Genomic DNA, 27367 nt, shown 5'->3' on the forward strand with positions numbered 1-27367 from the left:
CCTGTATATTAGGCTGGGTTCCCTTGTTTTCACAGTAGAAAACATATGTAGAGAGGACTCAGTGGTATAGTAAGTCAGAGAATACTCTGATTAGCTGTCCTGGTAATTAAATCTTAAAATAGCCTCATTACTGAGCTTTGAATTTAGTGTACTTAATAAGGTGAAGGAAGTAGAAAGGGCTCTGAGGAAAGTAGATGAATGAGGATGAACTCTTGGATCACAAGATAGTGTTTGACTTACTGCAGGAGAATTTCTTAACTTTGATACCCTCTTCCCGGTGTCCCTTTGGTAAGTGTATTCACTGCTTCTTCATTCCTGCGTATTTAAGTGGTTGATTGGTCCAGTGCAGGAGACAATATCCTCATCATTATTAGGTTCCTCTTTTATTGATTCATTTTCCACTAGAGTGGAAATCAACTAATTACTCTCTAAGTTTTCAAGACTTTTCATATCTTTTATCAGCTTATGTAGACTTTAGATAAGCTTCATTCTGAGCATGTTTAAGAAAATATGTAATCCATTTAGGTTAGATTTAGAATGAAAGAATTTCAAAGCAAATCCTAATGAAAGACATTTTTGCATTAACCATTTGCACTAGAAATGAATTATTAAAAGAATCTTCTGGAAAGTTTTAAAAATAGAAATTGTTAAAGCAAATGTATAAAGTATACAGAGAACTATCATTAAACTTTAGGCATTGTTGTATTTGCTTTAGTAGGCTCTGTCATTTTCTTTATGAATTATAGACTTTTAAGGAACAATTTGTACATGATTTTACACTGCTACAGAGTGCTGTACTAGATCTGTGACTGCATCCATATGTGTCATGCACTAGGGGGCATTAAAGTGACATAGTACCTTTAGATTGTACTTTTTTTTTTTTTTTCAGTTTGGGAATATTGTCAACAATGAGTCTTTGTCCTTTTTCTTCTTGTACTAAATGAATAACAGACAGCCTGTATGTGCAGTCGATTTGAAAAGAACTGTCACTGATTGGTCTTTTCAGCCATACTCATACAAAGAGGAAATGAGGCCATCAGCAGTGTCATCTTCAAATGCAAAGGATAATGATCTACATAACCCCAAATACTCCCTTCACTAATTTTTTTGCCCAGTTGAGGAAGAGCCATCATTTAGTGGATGATTATCATAATTTTTCATACTTACCCAGAGGATTATCATCTGTGGTCCTCAGGTTTGTGGAGTTTGTGCTTTAACAGGGCACCCAGAAAGTGAGGGGAGTTAGTACTACCTGGTATCAGTTAAGGTAGCTACTTTGGAGATTATCTTTTTGAATGTTGACACATTAAAATCATACTGAAAGTGTCATTCATACTATTTCAAAATAAATTTTATACTCCTTATTCTGCCTGTTAAAATGTAATCTATTAATGACGTTTAAATTTGGTTATGTCATATTTTTGAAAGCTTTAAGACAACTCAGGATGTTCATTAAAAGGCAGATATAATATGTAAAGATTCTTTATTGAGTACTATCTTTCTAGAAGTCAATTTAATGCTGTCCTTTTTTCTGTTATATAATAGTATTAAGGTCTTCAGGTTGAAAGTTCATGCATTAAATTAAGGATAGTGCAAATAACATATGAGTCCTTTCTTTATGTGCAGACAATCAGGATGGCTGGGATGGCAAACAAGAAAATGAGGAGCGGCTTTTTGGGAGCCAGGAAATCATGACTGAGAAAGATATGGAATTATTTCGTGATATCCAAGAACAAGCACTGCAGGTAAAGTTGGATGTTCAGAATGGACAATCAACCAACTTGTTCATGAATGAGAAACAGAGATTTGATTATGTTGTTGGTAAAGCAGCTTATTCATCTATTCTGAGAAAGGAGTGGTTTGTATATGTAGCTCTGCTGGTTAGGGTATTCCTTTCAAAACCATAACTGTTTCAGTTTTGTAGATAAACACATTGCTTTGGTTACCAATATTAAGTGAACTTAATTTTTAAATTTTCTGTCCTATTGTATGAAGAAAAGAGCTTCTTGAGTGTAATAAAGCATACATATTCATTAGTTCAAGAAATATTTGTTAAATGCTTCTGTCTTAATCATATGTGACAGGGCAAACTATAAATATATAGATAAAAAAACTTATTTATGTGCCAGGTGCTATAGATGCCAAAGTAAATGACAGAGTTCCTTCTCTCAAATATAGTGAAAAAAGGACATGCAGGGCTGGGGTTGTAGCTCTTATAGAGCACTTGTCTTGCATGCACGAGGCACTGGGTTCCATCCTCAACACCACATAAAAATAAATAAAGATATAGTGTCCATCTACAACTAAAAACATTTTTTAAAAAAGACATGAAAATAAAAATCTTATTAATATGAAAAGTTTCATTATGAAGTACACAGTATTGGAAGAATAGGGAAGCAAGCATCTCTCTTGGGAAATTCAGTGAAGGGTCTTAAAGGATATAGAGTAGCTTATCAGAATAACAGGGATTGGGGTCACATCTGATCAGAAGGAACAGAAGTGAAAATGAACATATCCAAGAAAGGGGAAAGCATGCTTACTTGTCATGAATATGCTTACTTGTCATATTCATACTATTTCAAAATATATGAAATAGTATGAATATGACAAGTGGAATATATGTGGAAACTGAAGTGCTTTAGGATGAAGAACATAGGGTGTAGAGAATGTGGGAGGTGAGGTTAGAAAAGTGCAGGGACTAGATCTTACAGGCTCTTCTAGATTATGTTTGTTTTTCTTTGTTTTTTTTCCTTATTTGCTACCAACCAACTTACTACATAAACCAAATTAAGTTATCTCTTATCATGAAAGTAAGTATTTATAAAGTTGATGCTACAGATTATACAATTATATAACTTTTATGATTGTACAGTTGTATAATTAAAATATTTTATAGTAAGAGACCAGTTGGTGATTAGGCTGTTTATGTCTATCATTATGTGAGTACTTTTGAAAAATAAAAACATCAGTATAATTACTCAGTAAGCATTTACTCAGCATTCTATCTTATGATTTAACAATATTCTAGCTATAAGTCAGAGAGATGTGGTTTCAAGACCTGATCTATCATATACTAACTTTTACTTTGGGTAAGTTTCTCAATCTCTCAAGGCCTGTTTTGTTTGTTTGTTTTTTGTTTTTTTCCTACCAGTAAGTACAATGAAGCATTTTAGGTATTATAGTAGAAATACATGGAGTTTCAGTAGGACCTCAAAGAAGGAGGTATTTTCTTTATGACTAGAAGTACCTTTTGTTTCCCAGCTAAGTTGTAGACATAGTGCTAACTTCTAATTTTTTGTGTGTGTTTCTTTAAAATGAGGACATTCTTATACATGAGAATAATCAAATCAGTTAGCACAAAGTACCATTGTCTAATCCAAAGGTATAATTCAAATCTCACTAATTGTATTACTGATGATTTTTATATTAGAAGAAAAAAATAACTTTTCCTGATGCACCACATAATCTAAGATCATGTGTAGATTATTCATTTAATTTTCATTTCTCTTTAGTCTCCACAGTCCTTATCTTTCATGACCTTGGCAATTTTGACGTATACAGATCATTTATTTCATAGAATACCCATTACTTTGAGATTGTTCTGTGTTTTATCATGATCTTAAAAATACCACAGAGGGGGGCTGGGGATGTGGCTCAAGTGGTAGCAAGCTCGCCTAGCATGCGTGAGGCACTGGGTTCGATTCTCAGCACCACATAAAAATAAAATAAAGATATTGTGTCCTCCTAAAACTAAAAAAAATAAATATTTTTAAAAAATACCACAGAGGGGATATGTTCTCCTCAGTGCATCATATCAGGATGTATGTAATATCTCTGTTCTATTGTATGTGATATTAATTTTGATTACTCAGTTTAAGTGTTTTTCTGCCATGTAAAATTATTATTTTCTATCTAATTATAAAGTGGTGACATACTTTGAGGTCATGCAAACATCCTGTTTTTTATGAAATTTTTAGCATGATGGTTTTCACCTGAAATATTCGCTTTGTTGGTTGGCAAATATGATTTGCTAATTCCATTTTTTTAACATTTATTAATTGGCATTCTGCTATAACGGATAGTCTTTTCTCCTTCCCATTTATTTATTTATTCTTTTAAGAATCAGATTACTATATGGGTTAAATAATTTGTAGATATTAATTAATTTTTTTTTTTTTTTTTTTTTTGTGCTTCAATTGTTCCAAGTTTGGGGAATGTCTGGCTCTTGTGTCCTTTTGATGTGTCTCATCCTTTTTATTTACTTCTGGCCACCACAAGATGTTCTAGTCTCTTATTGTTCTAGCCTAGTTACCTGGTACCTTTTAGTGGAGAATGGGAATAAGTGTTAGTTGTGTTTGTCAGCTTTTCATTGCTGTGATTAAAATACCTGAGATAATCAACTTCAAAGGAGGAAAGGTTTATTTTGGCTTACAGTTTCAGAGGTTTCAGTCAATAGTCACTTGACCACATTGCTTTGGGTCTGTGGCAGCATAGTACATCATGGCAGAAATGTATAGGGGAGGAGGCTCTCACCTCATGGTAGCCAGGAATGAAAGAGGGGAGGGGCCAGAGGCCCAGTGTCTCTTTCAAGGGCATGTTCCCAGTGACCTTTCTTCCTCTAGGTCCCACCTCCTAAAGGTTCCTCCAACTCCAGGATCACCACTAACTGAAGATAAAGCCTTTAACACAAGGCCTTTAGGGAACATTTAAGATCCAAACCATAACAGTAATTCTACTTTTGTACTTGCGTAGGCTCAAAGAGGTATCATCCTTGATTCTTTATCTTTCTCTTATACTCCACATTCAGTCCATCTAACGATTCTGCCTTCCACATATATCAAGAATATTGACTACTGCTTACTGCTTCAAAATCACTGTCATCTCTGGCTTGGACTCTTATAATATCCAGACTAATCTCCTGGTTTCTGCTTTTGCCCCTCATACCAGCACGGAGGCCAGATTAATTATTTTCATACTTAAGTTGAAAACTTGTGTTCAGAAAACCTTTAGTGTCTTTCAAACTTGCTTGGAATTTTAAAAACCAAAATCTGTACCCTCATTTCTGAGGTTCTGTGTGATCTTGTCTCTGCTTTCCTCTTTGGATGCTCTTCTTCTACTTTTGCCATTATTGTTACAGACCTTTTCTTCTTACTCACACACACTGAGCACACTAGTGTCTTGGAGCCTATTTCTATTTCTATTCTCTGTTTGATTGCCTTTCTTAGTTGGCTTGCTACTCATTCCCTTTGGGTCTCTGCCCATATGTCATGTTATCAAAGAGACCTTCCCTAACTCCCTACAATAAGACAGCATATTTTTAACCACGGTGTACTACTTTCTATCCACTCACCTGTCTGCTTTTCCTACATAGTATCATCTCTTGAATTTAAATATTTATTTTTACAATATAAGTGCCTTGAGAACAGAGACTTCCTCTTTGGTCATTGCTTTATACTGAATACTTTGACTAGACTAAAGGCTCAGCAAATATTTGTTTAATGAATAGATATTTGAATGAAATTTTCTGCTGGGAGCAATGGGACAGGAGCTATATGTGATAATAAGTGTGGAGAGATCAATAACTAGAGAGTGAGTTAAAAGGGAATGATGCATATGATTTTGTCAAAAAGAACCAACTCCTATGTATAGTTCTAGTGCTTTAATAAAAAATGATAAATTTTTAAAAAAAGGGAATGCTGAACTTTGATGAAGACAATGGGAAACAATGCAAATTTATGTGGCTAATTATATCTTTCTTTCACCATTTTATTAAACTTATGATGATCCATTTATGTGCCTGGTATCAAGGAAATATACAGCTAGATATTGTAAGTCTAAGTTTTTTGTTTTTTTTTTGTATGTGTGTGTGTGTGTGTGTGTGTATGTGGTACTAGGGATTGAATCCAGGGCCTTGCTGTGCTAGGCAAGCATTCTAATTCTGAGCTACACCCCCAGCCCTTTTAAAAAATTTTATTTTGAGACAGTCTTGCCCAAGTTACTTAGGCTAGCCTTGAACTAAAGATCATGCTGCCTCAATCTCCCAAGTTGCTTGGGATTACAGGTTGTACTACCACACCCAGCTTATTAATTCATGTTTATTTACTTATTTATTGATTGGTTGATTGATTTTATTTTTAAAAAAATACACGACAGCAGTAGAATGCATTACAATTCTTATTACACATATAGAGCACAGTTTTCGTATCTCTGTATATAAAGTATGTTCATGCCAATTTATGCCTTTCTACATGTACTTTTTTGCATTACAATTCTTAATACACATATATACCATAATTTTTCATATCATGTTTATATATAAAGTATGTTGAAACCTAATTCAAGTCTTCATACGTGTACTTTGTATAATGATGTCCATCACATTCCACCATCCTTGCTAATCCCTTGCCCCCTCCCTTTCCCTCCCACTCCTCTTCCCTTTCTAGAATTAATCTAATCCTCCCATGCTCTCCCTCCCTACCCCACTATGAGTCAACCTCCTTATATCAGAGAAAACATTCAACATTTGTTTTTGGGGGATTGGCTAACTTCACTTAGCATTATCTTCTCCAATGCCATCCATTTACCTGCAAATGCCATGATTTTGTTCTTTTTTAATGCTGAGTAAAATTCCACTGTGTATATATGCCACTTTTTAAAAATTCATTTATCCACTGAAGGGCATTGATGTGGCTGTGTCCTTGTAGTATGCTGTTTTTAAATCTTTTGGGTATAGTCCAGAATAGCTGGGTCAAATGGTGGTTCCATTCCCAGATTTCCAAGGAATCTTCATACTGCTTTCCATATTGGCTGCACCAATTTGCAGTCCCACTAGCAGTGTATGAGTGTACCTTTTCCCCCACATCCTCGCCAACACTTATTGTTGTTTGTCTTCATAATAGCTGCCATTCTGACTGGAGTGAGATGATATCTTAAAGTAGTTTTGATTTGCATTTCTCTGATTGCTAGAGATGATGAGCATTTTTTCATATATTTGTTGATTGATTGTATATCCTCTTCTGAGAGGTGTCTGTTCAGGTCCTTGGCCCATTTATTGATTGGGTTATTTGTTTTTTCGGTGTTTAGCCTTTGAGTTCTTTATATACCCTAGAGATTAATGCTTTATCTGATGTGTAAGGGGTAAAAATTTGCTCCCAGAATGTAGGCTCTCTGTTCACCTCACAAATTGTTTCTTTTGATGAGAAAAAAACTTTTTAATTTTTATTCCATCTCATTTATTGATTCTTGGTTTTAATTCTTGTGCTATAGGAGTCTTATTAAGGAAGTTGGGGCCTAACTCACATGATGAAGATTAGGGCCAGAGTCTCTGGTTTAATTCCTAGGTCCTTGATCCATTTTGAGTTAAGTTTTGTGCATGGTGAGAGACAGGGGTTTAATTTAACTTTGTTGGATATGGATTTCCAGTTTTCCCAGCACCATTTGTTGAAGATATGCTATCTTTTCTCCAGTGCATGTTTTTGGCACCTTTGTCTAATATAAGGTAATTGTAATTTTGTGGGTTAGTCTCTGTGTCCTCTGTTCTGTACCATTGGTCCACTGGCCTGTTTTGATGCCAATACTGTGCTGTTTTTGTTACTATCGTTCTGTAGTATAGTTTAAGGTATGGTATAGTGATGCCTCCTGCTTCACTCTTCCTGCTGAGAATTGCTTTAGCTATTCTGGGTCTCTTATTTTTCCAGATGAATTTCATGATTGTTTTTTCTATTTCTATGAGGAATGCCATTGGGATTTTGATCGTAATTACATTAAACCTGTATAGTGCTTTTGATAGTATGGTCATTTTGATAATATTAATTCTTCCTATCCAAGTGCAAGGTAGATCTTTTCATCTTTTAAGGTCTTCTTTGATTTCTCTCTTTAGGGTTCTGTAGTTTTCATTGTATAGATCTTTCACCTCTTGTTAAAGTTGATTTCCAAGTATTTTATTTATTTATTTATTTATTTATTTTTTAAAGGATATTGTAAATGGGGTAGTTTCCTCATTTCCTTCTCAAAGGATTTTTCACTGATATACAGAAATGCCTTTGATTTATGGGTGTTGATTTTATATCCTGCTGCTTTGCTGAATTTATTTACTAGTTCTAGAAGTTTTCCGGTGGAGTTTCTTGGGTCTTCTAGGTATAGAATCATATCATCAGCAAAATAATGCTAGTTTAAGTTCTTCTTTTCCTATACTTATCCATTTAATTTCTTTCGTCGAATCGCTCTGGCCAGTGTTCAAGAACTATGTTGAATTCGTGTTTATTTAAACTGGCAATGCACCAACACTCTGATGATGGTGATATTTCTTCTTGAGATTCATTCATTTAGTATTCATGTGCCTAGCTTGGTACTAGAGCTATCAGTGAGGACACAGGCTCCATCTTATGGAGCTTTCAGTCTCATAATTGATACATACCACTAATGATCATCAAAATAAAGTTATAATTTCAAATTGATACGCAGTAGGAAGAAAATGAGAGATTATAACAAGGGCTGCCTGATCTACATTGCTGGAGGTTAGAGCTGGAGGATGTGTGAGAATGAAAGGCTTTTGAGGAACTATTTATACAAAATCTAAAACATGGATTGAGAGTCAGCTAGGCCAAGAGCTTTTTTAAAAAAAAAAAAAAAAGTGACACAACAGACTACCTGTGTAAATGTCTTGAGGCATGAAAAAAATTGATAAATTTGAGGAACTGAAGTCCAGTGTAACTAGAGTCTAGAGTGTAATGAATAAGAGTTACACAGATGAAGCTGGGGAGATTTACATAGGCCAGAAGTTAGAATTGGGTTTTTATCTTAGTTATAATGGGAAGTCATGAAATGGTTTTAGAAAGAAATACCAGGCTAAGTGCAGTGGTGCACACCTGTAATCCCTGCTGCTGGGCAGGAGGACCCGGAGTTCAAAGCTGTCTCAGCACCAGCGAGGCGCTAAGCAACTCAATGAGATCCTGTCTCTAAATAAAATACAAAATAGGGCTGGGGATGTGGCTCAATGGTTGAGTGCACCTGAGTTCAATCCCGAGTAAAACCCACTCCCCTGCCCGCCCCCCCCCCACCACCAAAAAAAAAAAGAAAGAAAGGAAATAACAGGATTAGATTTGCATTAAAAATTCTTTCTTTTTCTTGGTCTGTGTATGAAGAATAAATTGCAATTAAACAAGAATGGAAATAGAAACAACTTTGCAGGTTTTTGCAAGGATCTGCAAGGTGAAAGAAGATGGTAGCTTGGATTAAGGAGATGGCAGTGGAAATAGGAGAGAAATGGACAGATTTGGAGTTTATTTTGAAGATGAAATCAGCAGAATTTATTGATGGATTTGGTGTGTAGTTTGTTGGAGGCTGTCAAGGATGATCCAGGTTATATGAATTAATGTAATAAGACAAAGTGGTTTGAAGCCAATTGGAAGAGTTAATGGTGATTAGAGTAGGTTTTGAATAATAAAAGGATTCATAATATAATTCAGAAATTCATTTTTGAGAGCTTATATTTGGCTTGAGCCTCTTCCTCCTCCTTTTCTCCCCTCTTTCACCTTCCTCTCCTCTTCTTCCCTGGTCCTCTCTGTTGACTATCCAACTCAGGCATTGTACTTGTTAGCCTAGTGTTCTGCCTCTGAGCTACACTCCTGCACCTTGTTTTAAATATTTTCCAGGAAGATTTTATTTTTATTATGGTTTCTTGGGCTATCTCACAAGTAAAAGGTAAATGATAAAGGAGTTAATATTGGAATTCATCCAACCCACACTCATCATTTTTTGAGTGCCTCTTATGTTATAAAAACTGTGCTAGGTGTGTAACTATAAGAAAGACATAGTTTCTATTCTTATAGATCTTACAGTCTAGTAGGAAACTGTAAATGTATCGAGGCATGAAATAACTTAACACATTTGAGTAAAGAATTATTGAATTGTTTAGTAAGAGTTTTTAAAGAGTTTTAGGGGCCAGGGGTGTGGTTTAAAATTGGTAGAGCGCTTGCCTAGCATGCGTGAAGCACTGGGTTCGATCCCCAGCACCACATAAAAATAAACAAATAAAGTAAAGGTATCGTGTCCATCTACAACTAAAAAAATTTTTTAGAAAGAGTTTAATTATGGCTGGGGATGTGGCTCAAGCGGTAACATGCTCACCTGGCATGCACCAGGGTGCTGGGTTCGATCCTCGGCACCACATAAAAATAAAATAAAGATGTTGTGTCTGCCGAAAACTGAAAAATAAATATTAAAAAAATTCTCTCTTCTCGTCTCTTCTCTTCTCTTTCTCTCTCTCTCTCTCTCTCTTTAAAAAAAAAAGAGTTTAATTGGTTTTGAATTTTTAAGAAAATTATTGCAGGCGGTAGGGGAGATAGGGATATAGTTCACCTGGTTCCATCTCTAGCAATAGAGTATACTTCCATAAAAAAGAGACTTCTAAAAAGATAAATGGAAGCATAAAAAAAGTTAGTAGTATGTCTTTTCAAAGAATCAATTCTAGGATTCATAGATGTTTTGGATTTCTTTATTTTTAATTCCCTGTTTCATTGATTTTAGCTCTGATCTTAATTATTGCCTTCCTTCTACTTATTTTGGAATCGGTTTATTCTTGTTTTTCAAGGGCTTTGAGATGCATCATTAGTTTATTATCTGGGATTTTTCTGATTTTCTCATGTAGGCACTGATAGTTATAAACTTTCTTCTTAGAATGTCCTTCATAGTGTTCCAGAAGTTCTGGGTTCTGGGTTCTGGTATGTTGTATCACTATTCTTGTTTGATTCTAAGAATTTAAAAATTTTTCCTCTGACTTCTTCTATAATCCATTCATCTTTTAAGAGTGTATTATTCAAGCTCCATATAGTTTTTTGATGTTGATTTGTAATTTCATTCCAATATTGTCAGATAAGATACTAGAAGTTATGTTAGGTATTTACTCAGTTGGCTTGTGGCCTGAACTGATCTGTTTTAGAGAAGGTTTCATGAGAAGCTGAGAAGAAAGTGAATTTGGCTGTTGTTATTGGATAGAATATTCTATAGCTGTCTGTTAAGTCTTTTATTTATAATAATTTTTAGGTTTGAAGAATCTTTACTGAATTTATATGTCAGAATGACCTGTCTATTGGTGAGAGAAGTGTGTTGAAATCACTCAGTATTATTATACTAGTGTCTCTCTGAGTCAGTAAGTCACGTATCTTTTTTATGTAATTAGGTGCACCAATGTTTTTTTTATTTTTAAGAGAGAGAGAGAGAAAAAGAGAGAATTTTAATATCAGACATAACATCTTTGTTTGTATGTGGTGCTGAGGATCAAACCCAGGCCACACACATGCCAGGTGAGCGTACTACTGCTTGAGCCACATCCCCAGCCCTGCACCAATGTTTTGAGCATAAATATTTATTATCATTATACCTTCTTGTTGGATTGTTCCCCTTGCCAGTATGAAATAACCGTTTTTGTCTCTTCTGATTAATTTTGGCTTGAAGTCTGCTTTGTCACATACCAGAGTAGCTAATCCTGTTTGTTTTCAGGCTTCATTTACATGGTGTATATCAATTTCCATCCTTTCATTTTCATTCAGCCCGTGACTGTCTTTGCCTCTAAGGCAAGTCTCTTGCAAATACCATATACTTTGGTCTTTTTTTTTTTTTTTTAAATTCATTCTGCCAACCTATGTCTTTTAAGTGAAGAATGGATAATTTACATTCAGTATTATTATAGAGAGGTGTTAGTTAATTCCTGCCATTTTGATTTGTATCTAATGTTTAATTTGGTCCTTTTTCTCATTTGCTTATCTACTTTTTAAATAAGATTGTCCACTTGTGAGCTCTAGAGTTCATTTTTTTATTTCTTTTGCGTGTAGTATTTAAGTATTTTCTGTAGTATTGATATAGTGATCATGTACTTTTAGTTTCTGATCATCTTGGAAGATTTTTTTTTTTCAATTCTGAAGGATAGTTTTGTTGAATATAGCAATCTTGGTTGAAATTTATTTTCTGTCATGGCTTGAAATACATCATTCCAAGCTCTCCTGTATTTTAGAGTTTATGTTGAGAATTCAGAAGCAATTTTGAAATTTATGATGAAAAGAGAAAGGAATTGTTGAATAATTTCTTTAAGAAGGTAACAGAGGATGTAATTTTATGCACAAGTGAAGGTATTGGCCTTAGATAGGATTCCAGATGAATTTTTTCATAGACTAGGGAAGTAAGCAAGATATATAAACACAAAGGTTTAGATATGCAGATGTGCCAAGGAAAGTTGTGGAAGCTCACTTCCAGTTTCTTAGTGCAGTAGGAATCAAAGGCATTGGCTGAAAGTAAAGCTGAAGTAAGACGTATCTTCAGGAGACAGAAAGAAATATGAAATTATCTTTTAGGAGAATGGGAGAATAAATGGGGTACCAAAGCATTATGTGCCCTTTTGAGGTTAATGATTATGATTTATAAGTTGAGACTAGTTAGGATGGTTCTGTGCTTTTCTCCAACTATGTTCAAAATTTGAGGATGACAGATAATGGGGAGAATTGAATTTAACGAGGGTTTGGTTTTGATGTTTAATCAGGAAAGAGGCAGGACATTATGAATATATGCAAAGACGTGAGTTACAATAAAGATGTTAGACTCTAGGTTAGATAAAAAAAAAAGAAGGGCATGAGGAGAATGAAAGCTTGTAGGATCACTGGATTATAGGTCCTGTGGGAGAGGGTGGAACAAGATGAGAGGGCTGGGAACAGAATCTTAGATTTTGTCAATATTTATTGGTAAAAGAACTAGCAAAGATGGAAAGGGGATGTCTGAGTGTAGAAAAAAGGTTTACCAGAAGAGAGCGATGGGAAATAATTCAGAGTCTATGAGCATTTATGGCTTAGTTGAGTATCATATCACTCTTTAGATAGGCCAAACCCTGTATCCACAATTCTGAAATCCAAAGAATCCTAGAAAGCTTTAAAAAAATTGTGGTAAAATACACATAATATAAAATTCACCATTTTAGCCATTTTTGAGTGTCTTGTTCAATTGCATTAAATATGTATATGTTGTTATACACCTATAATATCATCCAGGACTTTTTCGTATTTATCAGTATACACCCTCCCTGACTCTTGGCAACTACTGGTTCTATTTTCTGTCTTTTTTAATTTGACTACTCTAGTTGCCTTATATAAGTGGATTTAAATAATCTTTGTCCTTATGTATCTGGCTTAATTCACCTAGCATAATGTTGTTAAGCAGAGGTGTCTTCCTTAAGGCTGAAAAATACTCCATTGTAGATATATACCACATTTTGTTTATCTATTGATCTGTTAATGAACCCCTGGTTTGTTTGCACTCATAGCGTTACTATGAGCATTGGTATACAAATATCTGTTTGAGTACCTGCTTTCAATTCTAGGGGGTAAGTGGACTTACCATGTGTCACATGGTATTCTGTCTAATTTTAGATGTCCACCAGCAGAGGGACAGGGTTCTAATTTCTCTACATCCTTACCAAACTGGTTATTTTCTGGTGGTTTTTGTTCATTTTTCAAAATGATGACCATCCTGGTGGATGTGAATTAGGTATCATATTGTGATTTTTATTTTCCTAATGTTTAGTGATGATGAATGTCTTTTCAAATGCTTATATCCATCTATACATCTTCTTGGAAGGATGAGACAAAAAAATTTTCTGTTTTTTTACACCCAGTACTGGGGATTGAACCTAGGCCAGGGCCTTGCACCTGTGTGCAAGCACTCTATACCATAGCTCTTGTTAACTTGTTCATGCTGGCCTCCAACTTGGAATCCTACCATCTACTCTTGAACTGTTGGGACTTTAGGTGCACTACAACCACACCTGACTAAGGGAAAAAAATGTTTGTTTGTTTTTGTTTTGTTTTGTTAAATTAACCCATTCTACAGTAAGTCTTACTTTACTTAAACTCAGTTATTGGCAAAACATGATCTGAACTGATAGGAGACTGTTTAAGTCCTTTATATACTCTAGTTATTGTGAATACTCATGTATTTTGCTGAAGAAATATTAATGTGTCTGATTATAGAGTGTTGCTCCAAATCTGCCTGGGCTGTTGATTTTAGTATAAGTGTATATACTTTAAATACTTCAAATACTTCTCTAAAATCAGAAAAATGCAGAATTCTAAAACATTCTAGATGAGAGATTGTAGGTTTGTAGCTTCCTGTCTTTGGAAAACTGAGTTCTTATTCTTTTTTTTTTTTTTTAGAGAGAGAGAAAATTTTTTAGTTTTCGGCAGACACAACATCTTTGTATGTGGTGCTGAGGATCGAACCCGGGCCGCACGTATGCCAGGCGAGCGCGCTACCACTTGAGCCACATCCCCAGCCCGAGTTCTTATTTTTAAAAAACACAATGCACACAGATTTTGGAATTAAAAACAATTGAGTGCTAACTCTGTTTCCCTCACTTCTAACCATGAAAGGTCTTTATGCTTCATTCTTACTGTTCTTACCCTGGTGTTTTTTGCCTCCTTAATCTCTCTGAGCCTTGTTTTTTCCATCTGTAAAGTGGGTTGGTTTTCCCCTGTTTTGAGGAATGGATTGTGGGGATTAAGTGAGGCAACAGTAGAAGCTCAGAGTATGGCACCGTAGGTGTTCCATGAATGCTGATTCTCCTTTCCTTTAGTTTGTGTTCTCTCTAGTTTGGAGCATGTGAACTCATTCTTACATACCTCTTTCATCATGTAAACTTTTAACCCTAATGAATGAGGTTGCTTATTATAATATTTCTATAGGAAACGAATTCAAATACCAGAAAGCCATTTCTTCTCTCCATGTTTTCATCTTATGTTGATAAGGGAACAGTCCCACCCTTTATTCTCACTTCAAAATGTCACTCCCTTAGGGAGTGGAAAGGGACTGTAGGTCTAGGGAGAGCTGTGTGAGTGGAGAGACAGGGGAAGGGTACAAGGCAATATTTACATAAATTGTAAATTTATTGTTTATATCAGATCCAGAGTACTGTGGGAGCAGGCTCTATTAAAAATTGGGCTTAGATAAGCCATTTTAAAAATATTTTTAGTTATAAATGGACACAATATCTTTTTTATTTGTTTGCTTATTTTTTTTAATGTGGTGTCAAAGATTGAACCCAGTGCCTCACACATGCTAGGCAAGTGTGCTACTGCTGAGCCACAACCCCAGCAGCCCCTAGATAAGCCATTTAATGGAAGCTGAGTTTTTGTAGAAGAATAATCTCTACTTATAAACTGCTAGTAATAAAAGTTTCATTATTTAGAAATAGATATGTTTAGAGTTTTCTTTGGTTACAGACAATTACTAGTGCATCTGATGTTCTCTTTAGTTATTTTAGATTAAAAGATCAATTCTGGCCCAGGATATATGTCATCTTTCAAAGAATATGGCATATTCAAATGAGAAGGTCATGAAATGATAGAACTTGACTAAAAATTTATAAATATATATTTTGTGCTCTTGATTATACTAGATATATGCACTTTAGAAAGTTGCTTAATATAAGAGTATTTTGGCTGAAATTTTAAAATATCCTCTCAAAGATGATCTTGCAGTAATTTCATACGTGACAATTTGATTTTAGCAGGGACTGGGTTAATGAGTGGTTTAGATGCAGCATTTGCTTCCTCCCTGTGTAGAGCCTTATTAACTTCTAAACCTTAGTGAATGGAAACCCTTTTGCTCTGGAGGTTTGCATGAGGGAATTGGGAGTGGTGGAGGACACACGCATGAGCAGATGTGCCAGAGCATTTCACAGCACAAAGGTGAAGATAGGTGGATAGAGGGGGAGTCTGCTACAGGTCTGCTTCTCTACACGTTCTTACTTGTGGTGATGTGCAAACAATTATACTGGAACTGGATATCCACTTTCACACTGGGCATCCGCCTGGAAGAGCGATGGGCAGCTGATGGGAAAGCTCTCAAACAACAGGCAGTGCCACAGCAGGTGCATGTTTTCAGCTTTTGTACCTCCTGTTTGATCCTTGCCTCAAAAAGTTAAATTTGGTTTCTGGTATTTGAAACTATTTTTCCTGTACTACTATTCTTATTTTGAGCTGTGTAAATGGATGAAAATATCCTACTTTATGAATTAAAATACTTGATCCTGGAATATGGTTTAAAGAAGAGCCTTTTAAAACCCTTTTTTAACAAAGTTCTGTTTTGGATTTTGAGAAATGAAAGAAATCTTATTTTTATCGTATTTCTATGTAGTTTTTGCATTTGGAAGAGCTCCAGTACTTGCTGGTGTTACAATACTACTTATCTAAATAGAAGATGGTTGTCTCTTTAAAAAATTTGTTCTAATTAGTTATACATGATAGTAGAATGCATTTTGACACTTCATACATAAATGGAGTACAACTTCTCATTTGTCTGGTTATACATGAAAATGGTTGTCTTTTGTTTTGAGGTGTTTGAGGAACAGCTTGAGGTCTCACTTGGCAGTTTTCCAGTATGAAACCTGAGATAAATCCCTTGGCCTTTTATAAGAGCAAATTGTTAAGTAAAGCAGCGAGAGTTCTCAAATGAGTTGTGGTGAAGTGGCTTCTTTCTTATAAATGAATTTATATAAATAAAAAAATTTTTTAAATCTTTTTATTTTTGTTATAAGGTATATGTGTATATTTATAGGCGCCAACAAGGGACTTTGAATATGCTTTCAGTGGTCTTTACAGCATAATGTTGTAGGATAATTTTGGATATTTTTCTGATGAAGAATTATTAATACTTGTACTTGAGGTTGATTCTGGTTCTTTTTCTTAAGTCAATTAATATTTCTAAAGCATCTGTGATAAGCATACATATGTGTGTACATATCATATGTATATATGAGTCTTTTGCTAGGTTCATTGTACAGAAAATCAAGTTGCCCTTGAATTTAACGTTTTAAAAAACTGGATTTTATTGTCTTGAGCAATGTCTTGTATTTGAATTTCTGGTTTAGAAGTCAAGCAATTCAGTTTTTTCTTGGATAGTATAATTATTTAGATTATTACAGGACTTGGGGGGGAAGCATGAGATATATTTCATTATAAAAAGAGGCAGAAAGAAAGGAATAGCTTGTGTATAGTAAAGTATATTTTTCTTGCATCAGATCTGTGCAGAGCTACTAAGGAAGGGAATTTTAGGTGTACTACGAAATGAATACTCTTGATAATTGTTTTATCATATTCTTTTTATATTGGTCTTAGATATTTACTCTCCCAATCAGAAAGTCTTTCTTTTCATTGTTTACTTAACACGTTCAGTAGTTCATTTCCATTGTGTTCACCTGAGGCAAATATGAAACACCACCTTAAATTATTTATCTTGATTTTTTTTTGCAGTGCTGGGGATTGAACCCAGGGTCTTGTGCATGCGAGGCAAGCACTCTGTTCTTTATCTTGTATCCTTAAATGCTAGCAGTTTCTTTTTAATAATGAAGTCATTAAGGGAGTAAGTTTAGTCGGAAGAAAGTATTCTCAGTATTTTTAAATTAGAAAATGAAGTAATGCCAACTACATTTAGTTCCAAGATATTTATTAGCCTTTTTATTCTTTGGATATTCTGTTTAAAAACAACTTATATTAAAATTTGTTAGCTTTTTTTTTTTTTTTCCTAATAGAAAAATCCTAAGAAGAGATTTAGATTCAGATTTTTGTTTGTTTGTTATTATGTCAGTGCATCTGATTTAGCTAACTTTTGTAATGTATTCTTGACTGAACAGAAAGTTGGAGTGACTGGTCCCCCTGATCCACAAGTCCGCTGCCCCTCTGTCATTGAATTTGGGAAGTATGAAATTCACACCTGGTATTCCTCTCCATATCCTCAAGAATACTCAAGGTATGTTTTGAGAGATCCTTTAGTTTCTTTTTAGTTTCATAGGACTCTAGAAGTAGAAGGGAGACTAAAGTGTTCTAGTTTAGTTCATTTTTTACATTTGAAGAAACTGGGGCTTTTTAAAATGTCCATAACTGTAGCATTCTTTGGCAATCACTTAATCCTGACTGGCTTTTAGATTTTCTTTTCTGTAACTTTTCCAAAAGCTATTGTTTAAAATTAGAAATCTTAGGTATGGGGCAGAATGAAAGAGGAATGTTTTTTCTTTAAGAGAAATTTGCTTTAGTGTGTGTGTGTGTGTGTGTGTGGTGCTGGGGATTGAACCCATGGCCTTGTGCATGCAAGGCAAGCACTCTACCAACTAAGCTATATCTTGACACTAGTTTTTTTTTTTTTTTTAACAAGAAAGAATTTTACATTTTTTATATATATATAAAGTTTCACCTTTTTTTTAAGAAAGAATTTTACATATATATAAAGTTTCACTTGAGTAGTTTTGATCTAAATTTTTATAATTTAACAAACTTTGTCGATAGTATGTTTTCCCAGGCAAAATTGGACAAGTGGAATAGGACAAAATTATATATAAAATAGATAGCTTGGATTTCTAGATATAGAAATTGGCCACTCTGAAGCTTTTTGGGAAGTAACGTGCATGGTAGAGCCATATTTATTTCATGACTTAGCTTGACGTTTATAAACAGTGCAACCTTAGAAGCCACTCAACTACTCTGTGTCAGTTTCCTCATCTGTAAAGTGGAGATACTAACAGTACTTAAATCATAGTGTTATTGTGAACATTAAATGAGTTAAAACATGTAAATCACTTTAAGTGTTTTATAATGTCAATTATATGTTAAGTGCTCAATAATGTCAATTGTATTTTTCCTTTAGGGTTGAAATGAAAAGAGAGAAAAAGATGCAATAAAAGTTAAACACTAGTTTATCATTTGTTGCATAGCAGTCACATTAATGCTTCCCAGTCTTTGAACTACTTATGCATTCTACAGTCTCCCAGTTAGCAGGTGTTGTAAGGAATAATAAGTTATGGTGCTTTGTGGGTTAAACTACAACAACATATACTTTGAGTTTTATAATATGTAAAAACTATAACATGGATTATTTCCAAGAAGCTGAAAATAGATCCAAAGAGTTGTTAAAATTGTCTGCCACTAAAAGCGTCTTTTAATTTTTTCTTTCCATATAATATAATAACTTGCCAATGTGGTTCCAAGTCTGTAGCAGAAATAGAAAACTAGAAGCAGCAGTGCTATTATAGACCCTAACTTCAGTGAAGTAACAACAACAACAAAAAAGGCAAAAACAAAACTTGACAAACTAACAAGCTCATCAAACACATTTGGGAACCATACTGTAGGATTAGTTGATCCTAAACAACTGATTTGTAGACTGTGGTATTATCTTTAAGTTAGTACTCTATATCATGGAATAATAATTTGAATTTGTTCAGAGAAGGTTAAATTATGTATATGTTAGAAGAAAGCAGGAAACTTCTTCAGCTGCCCTTCAGAACTCTGGTATTCAATGTGACTCATTTCTTGGGAGTTTTGTATAGCCGGGTTCTCTTATGTGATCAAGAAGAAATATGCTGAGAAATTAATTTATTTGTCAAGTAAATCATATTATTACTTTAAAGTGAGCTGTTCATAAGCTGTCCACATCAGAGGAGCACTCAACTTAGAGAAGAAAGTCAGGGGTTGTAGTACAGATAGATTATCTCTTCTACTCAGTGGAGAAATAGAAACAGAGTGCCAACATTAGCACTTGCTTTTCAAGAGATGATGAAAATGGAACTATGAACTGTTGTTTTTTAAGATATTAAAAGGATTTGTTGAAATTGTTGCCTTTTGTTCTGTGAGAGCGTCACTAGAAACTAATGTGAGGGCCTGGTTACCAGCAAAGTGGTAAATGTTACCAGCAGAAAATAAGTAACCAAAAAAGTATCATAAAAATCATTAATAGAAGGCAGAAATAGGATAGGAAGTATGAAATTCTGCTTTATTTTTTTAAAAAAGTTTTTAGTTGTAAATAGACACAATACCTTTATTTTGTTTGTTTATTTTTATGAGGTACTAAGGATCGAACCTAGAGCCTCACACATGTGAGGCAAATGTTCTGGCACACAAGTGTTCTGCTGAGCCACAACACCAGCCCCTAAAATTCAGCTTTCTTAAAGCAGAGTTTTGGACATTTCCTATACATTTTCTTATCCATTGTGGTGCCTTCAATTTTCCATTAGAATATAGTAATTCATTAGCATCTTTAGTAATTATGAATTTTTTAATGTATTCTCTTGCTTCTGTATTTTTTTTAAAAAACTACCTATATCTATCTAAATGCATTTGCTTCCTAGTTCTTTTAAACTTGAGCTGACTGAAATGTTCAGAGATCTTGTATGTCCCAAATAATAAAGCTCTATCCTTAATTTTTTAATACCTACTTATTATTCTGTACTAAATTATTTTCTTATTGCTAAAGGTTATAAACACATTTTAAAAGTTTAAATCCCAAGGTCTACAAAAACAGGGCAATTTGAAGAAACAAAAAAGAATAGCTCACCTGAAGAAAAATTTTTAGGGAAACGGGATTATGCTTGAGAGAGTTTCCCATAATATCCAAATATTTGTTTGTGCATTGTATATTAAGTAAATTAATCCCTGGCTTTAAAAATAATGGTAATGAAGCAACAATTCTATTTTATTTCCATCAATCTAGTTAAGTCTATGACACTGAAGGATATAAAACAAGAGTTTTCTCCATCAGGGCCATTTGATGCACAAAGCAGAAAAGTTTGGAGACCTCTACTTTGCCATTGAAAACATGACAGATAGGCTCAAGGCAAAAGAAATTGTCATTAGCGGGTACCCTATTCTGAATTGTTGAGAGTTTAGCTTGAGAATAACTTTTTGCTATGAGATTATTTCAAGGTCTCAACAAGGCAGATTCCCATATAATAGAGTTGCTTAGGAAGTTCCTTTGATTTTTCTACCTGAGTTGACTTGATGCATAGATTATGAAATTGTCAGTAGAACCAGGTTTGATTTTTTTTTTTTCCATAATCCCAGTTACTGAGGAAGAAACCACACAGAATCCTTACTGTCTTTGGCTATTAAATGAAGTAAAACGGATGAAAGGAAAACAAAAATAATAATGAATAATTGCAGCTGTAATTACAATTCATTGAACTGAACATCTCTGCAATAATTTTGTGAGGTGAATATTTCTGTATTCAGAGAAGACAAGAGTCCAGCAGTCATATTTGAGAAATTATGGTTTGTAAGTGACAGAACTAGGATTTAAGCCCACTTCTCTCTTCCCACATAGCCATATCTTCAGCCACTTGTGTTGAACTGTATGAATCATGTTAATCTAGATTGGGCTCACTTGGCTTGTACCTTAATTTTTGATTTAAGTAATATTTGGTGTAATTTTTGTTATAAGTTTCACTATAGGTTGTCAATTGTGAAGACCACACAGACTGCTACTATCTTGGGCAGTGTTTAAAAGCCAGAGTTATTCTAGAAACTCCCAGAAGGAAAATCTGTATTATTCTAGAAGTAAGGGGATTACATATAGCTGCAACCTAATCCTGATTTTACAAGCTGGGGTATCATCACATTGATGAAGCTGAGCAAAAAAAAGATGTAGGTACTATCAGCAGGAGGATCACCAAAAGCAGCCCCCACTAGAATTCTCTAGGGCTAGGAGTATACAAAATCTTTATAACTGCATTTCATTTCATGTAGTTTAATGTTCTTTGTATAGAATATATTTTCCCAATGTAAGAACTGCAGACATTTATACTTTACTAAAATAAAGTTTTGTTTTTCCAATTCTTTCAGGCCATTCCCTTTAGATTAAAGAGCGTCATCCAAATGGGCTTGATTCTGATAAAATCAGGGACTTTAAAAGTATTTTCAGCAAGAAATATTTTGGAATAAAGTAGATGTTAACACTTGCTTTTACTTTATTGTTTTTCATTTAATAAGGTTTGCTAGAGATTTTAATTATTAAAATGTTCTATATCTTACAATTCTAATGTATGGCATGGACTCAATTTAGTGGATGAGACTTAGCAGTAATTTTCTTAGAGATTTCATTTCTTTCAGTGTTTTCTTGAGCAACCTGGTTACTATTAAAACTTAAAAAAAAAAAAAAAGGCCTTTTCTCACAGACCATCGGGAATAAATTGTACTTTTGTTTATTTTATAAATATTTCCTGAAAAGTAGCATTTGTTGAATATTTATTGCCTTTTTACTTGACAGATGAAATTATATGTTATCACGTACAATACAGTGTCTGTGAGTATTACAGACATTGTGAAATGACTCAAATGTAGCTAATTAGCATAAATTTCACTGTATTTTCTTCTCTCTGTACAGAGATGTAACAGTTGGATTGGATGAAAAAGTTAGCATTCATCTTTACTGTAATATGGAAAACTTAGGTAGTCTGACACTGTTTTTTTTTTCCTTCTATTTTTCTTTTTAATATTTTTAAAAACACAGAATTTTGCTTAGGTTTCTCAGATTAACATTTTAGGAAATATTTGTGATATTTAGCTCTCAAAATGAAAACTTTTTACTCAAGTATAGTAGTGTTACTTCTGTATTTTCATCTTCTGACAATTTTAAATTGTTTTTTAGCACAGATAATTAAAGGTAAATAGTAGATAGTTGGGGGAGTGCCATTTGTCCACCTTCCTTTTAAGAATCTTCCAAATTCAGATATTCACAAAGACAGTTTGATGGTTGTGGGTCACCTTTAAGATTTAAACCCATTATTCTTTTTTTTTTAAATTAATATTTACTTTTTAGGTATAGATGGACACAACACAATGCCTTTATTTATTTATTTTTTTAATGTGGTGCTGAGGATCAAACCGGGTCCCGTCCGTGCTAGGCGAGCGCTCTACCTCTGAGCCACAATCCCAGCCCAAGATTTAGATAATACATTTAGTGCCCACATTGGATGATGAGGTTTATAACTGAAGCCATTTTTAGATTTGTAGCTCTGGTGGTAAAGAAGGAAAATGTTATTTTAGCTTACTGCTATTTCTCCTTTGATTGGTGGGGTTTGGAGCAGGATGCAAAGAAAATAAGCAAAATAGCCTAGGACATGTTTCTTTTCCATACTCTTGCCTCTTGCTTCTTGACTTTATAATGTTAGTCATTATTTGTTGCACTCAATATTTTGGAATGATTTTTGTATTAATGATATGACTTCAGGTTATATTGGTGTAGTTACTATTAGATTTTAGAAAATAATATTGCATATTATAGACAAATTTTATACCGTAACAGTTTCTTGGAAGCTTTCAGTATGTAGAATGGCAGTTTTAAATAAAACAAGACATAAAGTTATATGGGAAGAATTAGTGCACATTGCAAGTCTTCTAGGGAGAAGGAAAGATAATCACATGGCCTTTTCCATCCTTATATGAGCATGAAGTGCTCAGTGCATACAGGACTGTATGCCATAAATATACCTCAGGAAAGGCTTTAGTAGAATGTTAGATGTTTTCAGAGAAATTATAATTATGCTACAAATGCTGCTTCCAAAGTGGGAACTTGAAAAAATATTTGTGGTCTTCACACTTTAGTAAATCAGACATTTTTGTGTATATTAATCTACTTAGCAAATATTTAATTCTAAGGTAATCTTTTAAGCCTAACTGAACTGATGGTGATTAAATTAATGAGATTTAAAAATTTCCTTCCATCTCAGTTCTTAAAATATGAGACAAGATATAGTAATTTATTTGAATTGTATATTTTGTCATTTTACTAGCTAGTATGTTTGCACATAATAGTTTTTAATGATGGTGTCAGTCTCAGGTTATCAAGATTCAACAGTTGTGGATAATAGGTCAGGATGTAGGGAAACCAGCTTTGAGCTGAGGATACATGGGGTATGTATTTTATACCAGAAGAAACTTTTGGCATTGTGAATTCAGGCTACATGGGTGTCAAGGCCACTAATTTTTTTTAAAATTTAGGGTATGTTCCTGTTATTACCTTATAAATTGTTCTAATCACTTTATTGCCAAGCTCCTAATAAAGGAATATTATTAAGGAAGGGGTTCTGTTAAACTACTACTAAATAGCAAGTCTATTGAATAAATATAAACCAACAACTGAGGGCACCTAAAAGAATAATGTGAGCCTTTATTTTACTTGTTGAATGATAGACTTTTGACTTACACAATTTCATATAGTGACTTAACCAGGGAGAGAGCCAGAACTTTAGTGGTAGAAAGTAGAAAAGAGGTAGTATAGTATATCCCACTTTGCCAAAACATATTCAGTATTATAATTTTATACTTAAAAACATTTACAGAGTATTTTTAGAGTATACACTATGTGTCCATTTTACTCACCACTATACATACACCTTGTGTACCTCCACAAGGCCTCATAGGTGATAAGCATTCAAGAAATATTTAATTCCCCAAAAATGGATTAATGAAGAAATAAATGACAAAGGAAGAAAAAAATCTATAGATCAACAAAACTATCTTCAGTTATTTGTGTGTTTGGAAAATAGACTTTATTTTGCTTATTAGAGATTCTTAAGGAGGAAAGAATGTGAGATTTTCATATCTAGTAACTTAAAGACTGAAAGAACACTGAACTAGGTGTCTTGTTTTCTCATCTTTGTCCTCCTGCTATTATCTAAATTAATTTAAGTTTTGATTTCTTTCCTTCCTCTCCCTTTCCTTTTCCTCTGTCCTTCTTTCCTGCCTTCCTTCTTTGTTTTTAAAGGGGATAATGATACATTTTCTACTTTTGTAACTGCTTAGTAATGAGACAGTAAAGTGTGAAGAATTATGAAAGTTTGCAGATCTGTAAAATATAAAGCTCTGTCTTTTTAAATTATTATTTACAGGCTGCCTAAATTGTATCTTTGTGAGTTTTGTCTAAAATATATGAAAAGTAGAACTATTCTACAGCAGCATATGAAAAAATGTGGTTGGTTTCATCCTCCTGCCAATGAGATTTACCGAAAGAATAATATTTCTGTCTTTGAGGTAAGATAGGTTTTTGGTACTTATTTTCCTGTCCATTTCAAAAAGTGTCATCTATATTGCATCTAATTGTACAAGTTGACTTTGGGGTAGGGCAATGTTTTTTTACTATTGTTTACTCACTACTGAGTTGGATAATTTAGCTATGTGAGAAGCAGAATTGGACCAACCCAAATGGTACCAAGTTCATAAGCTTGACCTCAAAATAAGTTATTTGGTATTTCATTTAATCAAAGGTATCAGTAATAATATATCTTAGTATTTTAGTGCCACTATAAAGGAAAATGTATTGCTAATTATAATTTTTAAACTGTATTTGAAGATGCCAATTTTGCATACGTAAGATGTGATAAAAATGCATCTTAGAATCTATGAAATACAACATTTAAATGAAAAGATTTCTGTTATTTATTTAAAAGGAATATCTTATAGAGATGCACCAAGAGCATTCATAAATCTTAAGATCATCATGTTAAGAAAAATGCTATATCTGTGAGTCTGTGTTGCTGTTAATAGTAACCTTTAAATTCTTGATTCTCAGCATCATACAGTGAATGCCAGGTATTGAGGACTTGTTATGATCAGTCCTGTTAATTAATACAGTAATAGAATTTTAGGTTGCCTGGGTCCACTCAGACTTTCACTTTCTTGGTCTTTCCTAAGACTTTATTTTAGTTGATTAATAAAGGAGCTCTTCATCTTGTGAGTTAGGAGCATCAGATATGGAATATAGTCCTGTTTACCCAAAATCAAATTGCTTCTCAACTTAAGCATGCATTGTTACATATTTTAAAAGAAGTCATATTAAGTTAATTAGATTGTTGAAGAGTTCAGTTAGCATGCCAGACAATGTCTTGGGAACTAATGTGGTTATCCTGGCAGTCAGGAACATCAGGAGCAGTAGTGTGTAGTGCTCCTGATCCTGGCCAACCTAAGACACTTTTTTAGGGTCTTAACTAGAAACCTGCTTGGTGCTTCCGAGAAGCAATAATTTATACTCCTTCATGCAGCTTTATTTGCGGGTATAGCTGGTCATGGGAGTCAAACCACATTGCTTAAATTGCTGGTAGAGATAGATGTCAGTTATATCATGATTTACCTAATACATGTAGTTTAGAAGAGGTTACATTTGGCTCTGTTGTTGAATTAAATAATTTTGAAAATGAATTTTGCCATCCAAAGTATTCCTGTAATTAATCTCAGCAAACTAGATCATTACCTCCCATTTAAGCTATTTCTGCTTTGTCGAAAATGGTGTTTTTGTATATTTTGTTGTCTTAAAATAGCAAGTGTCATAATACTGCCATTTCAAAGGGTAGTTTCCAAGTTCTAGTATGTGTTGCTCACTGACAGCTTCTCTTAGGCTATACTACAGATATCTAGAGATACTTGTAACTGGTGCATATTATTATAGGATTAAAGTGACATTCTGCTGATTACTCTCTCCTGTTTTTTTCCTCTAGGTTGATGGGAACGTGAGTACCATTTATTGTCAAAACCTGTGTCTCTTGGCAAAGTTATTTCTTGACCACAAAACACTCTATTATGATGTGGAGCCATTTCTTTTTTATGTACTAACACAGAATGATGTCAAGGGCTGCCACCTTGTTGGCTACTTTTCTAAAGTAAGTATTGTATCAACTTCAAATGTTTGAATTCTTATGGAAATTTGGGGCAGTCTGCTGATTCTCAGTAGGAGACATGGGAGGATGCAACACCTTCTAGGGTATCATTAGCTTTTGGAGAAGGAAAATAGAAAGAGCATTCAGAAACTTACCAACCACTAGAAGATGCTTAGTAACATTCAACACAGTATATTCTCTTAGGAACATGACTACTGGTAATACGCAAGAGGTAAATGACTCCTGTTCCCATGATAATAACAGTTAGTACTTGTGAAATAAACACAGTCATTACCTCTCTGAGTTCTTTCTCAGCTTAAATCTTCTCTTCCTAATTTGAATTTTCAAGCATAGACATAAGATTGGACCATTTTTATTAAAGAATATTTTCTTTTTCCTTAATCTTCCATTCCTTTAGGGGAAAAAAATTCTAGTCAAACAACATTTTAAAAAAATGTACTTGTATATAAGCAAGCCCATGGTAAACTAAGTGTATAAAACAGTTTAGTGCAAAGTATTGGCTTTATAAGAGTTTCCCAAGGCTACTTCATTAGCTAAATATGTATTTAATAATACATTAACTAATATAAAAATGTATTTTTATACACATTCAGGACTATTTTGTGTAAAGTCAGCCATAACTAATAGGGAGTGGGGTAAAAATAATGATGACTCTTCTCACAGAGTGCTACATTGATTCATCATTTTGTAGCATTGCAGATTATTTGGGACTCAGATTCCTTTGCTGATCTTAGGTATTGATGTGCTGTTTTTGAGTTGCAGGTGTTGTTATTGGATGGCATCATTATATTCTTACTCTCCTGGGATGTTTGCTTTGTGGGGAATGGCAGTGGCTTCACGTTGTCTTATCTTCTCCCAGTGGGATGTGGGGTGTCCTCCGCCCCCATGTAC

At 34.0% G+C, this 27367-nt stretch overlaps 1 protein-coding gene across 5 annotated transcripts in view; it reads left to right on the top strand.

Annotated features, from left to right (window-relative positions):
• Kat6a (lysine acetyltransferase 6A) overlaps positions 1–27367 on the top strand; it is a 104104-nt gene that overhangs the window by 62003 nt on the left and 14734 nt on the right. For all 5 annotated transcript variants that reach the window (XM_027939244.3, XM_071610179.1, XM_071610177.1 and 2 more), the window contains 4 exons: positions 1627–1745; positions 17672–17787; positions 24695–24836; positions 26297–26458. In XM_027939244.3, coding sequence (XP_027795045.1) covers positions 1627–1745; positions 17672–17787; positions 24695–24836; positions 26297–26458 — 539 coding nt within the window. The remainder of the gene's footprint in view (positions 1–1626; positions 1746–17671; positions 17788–24694; positions 24837–26296; positions 26459–27367) is intronic.

The sequence above is a fragment of the Marmota flaviventris genome, chromosome 3 (assembly GCF_047511675.1).
Source record: "Marmota flaviventris isolate mMarFla1 chromosome 3, mMarFla1.hap1, whole genome shotgun sequence".
Classification (NCBI taxonomy): domain Eukaryota; kingdom Metazoa; phylum Chordata; class Mammalia; order Rodentia; family Sciuridae; genus Marmota; species Marmota flaviventris.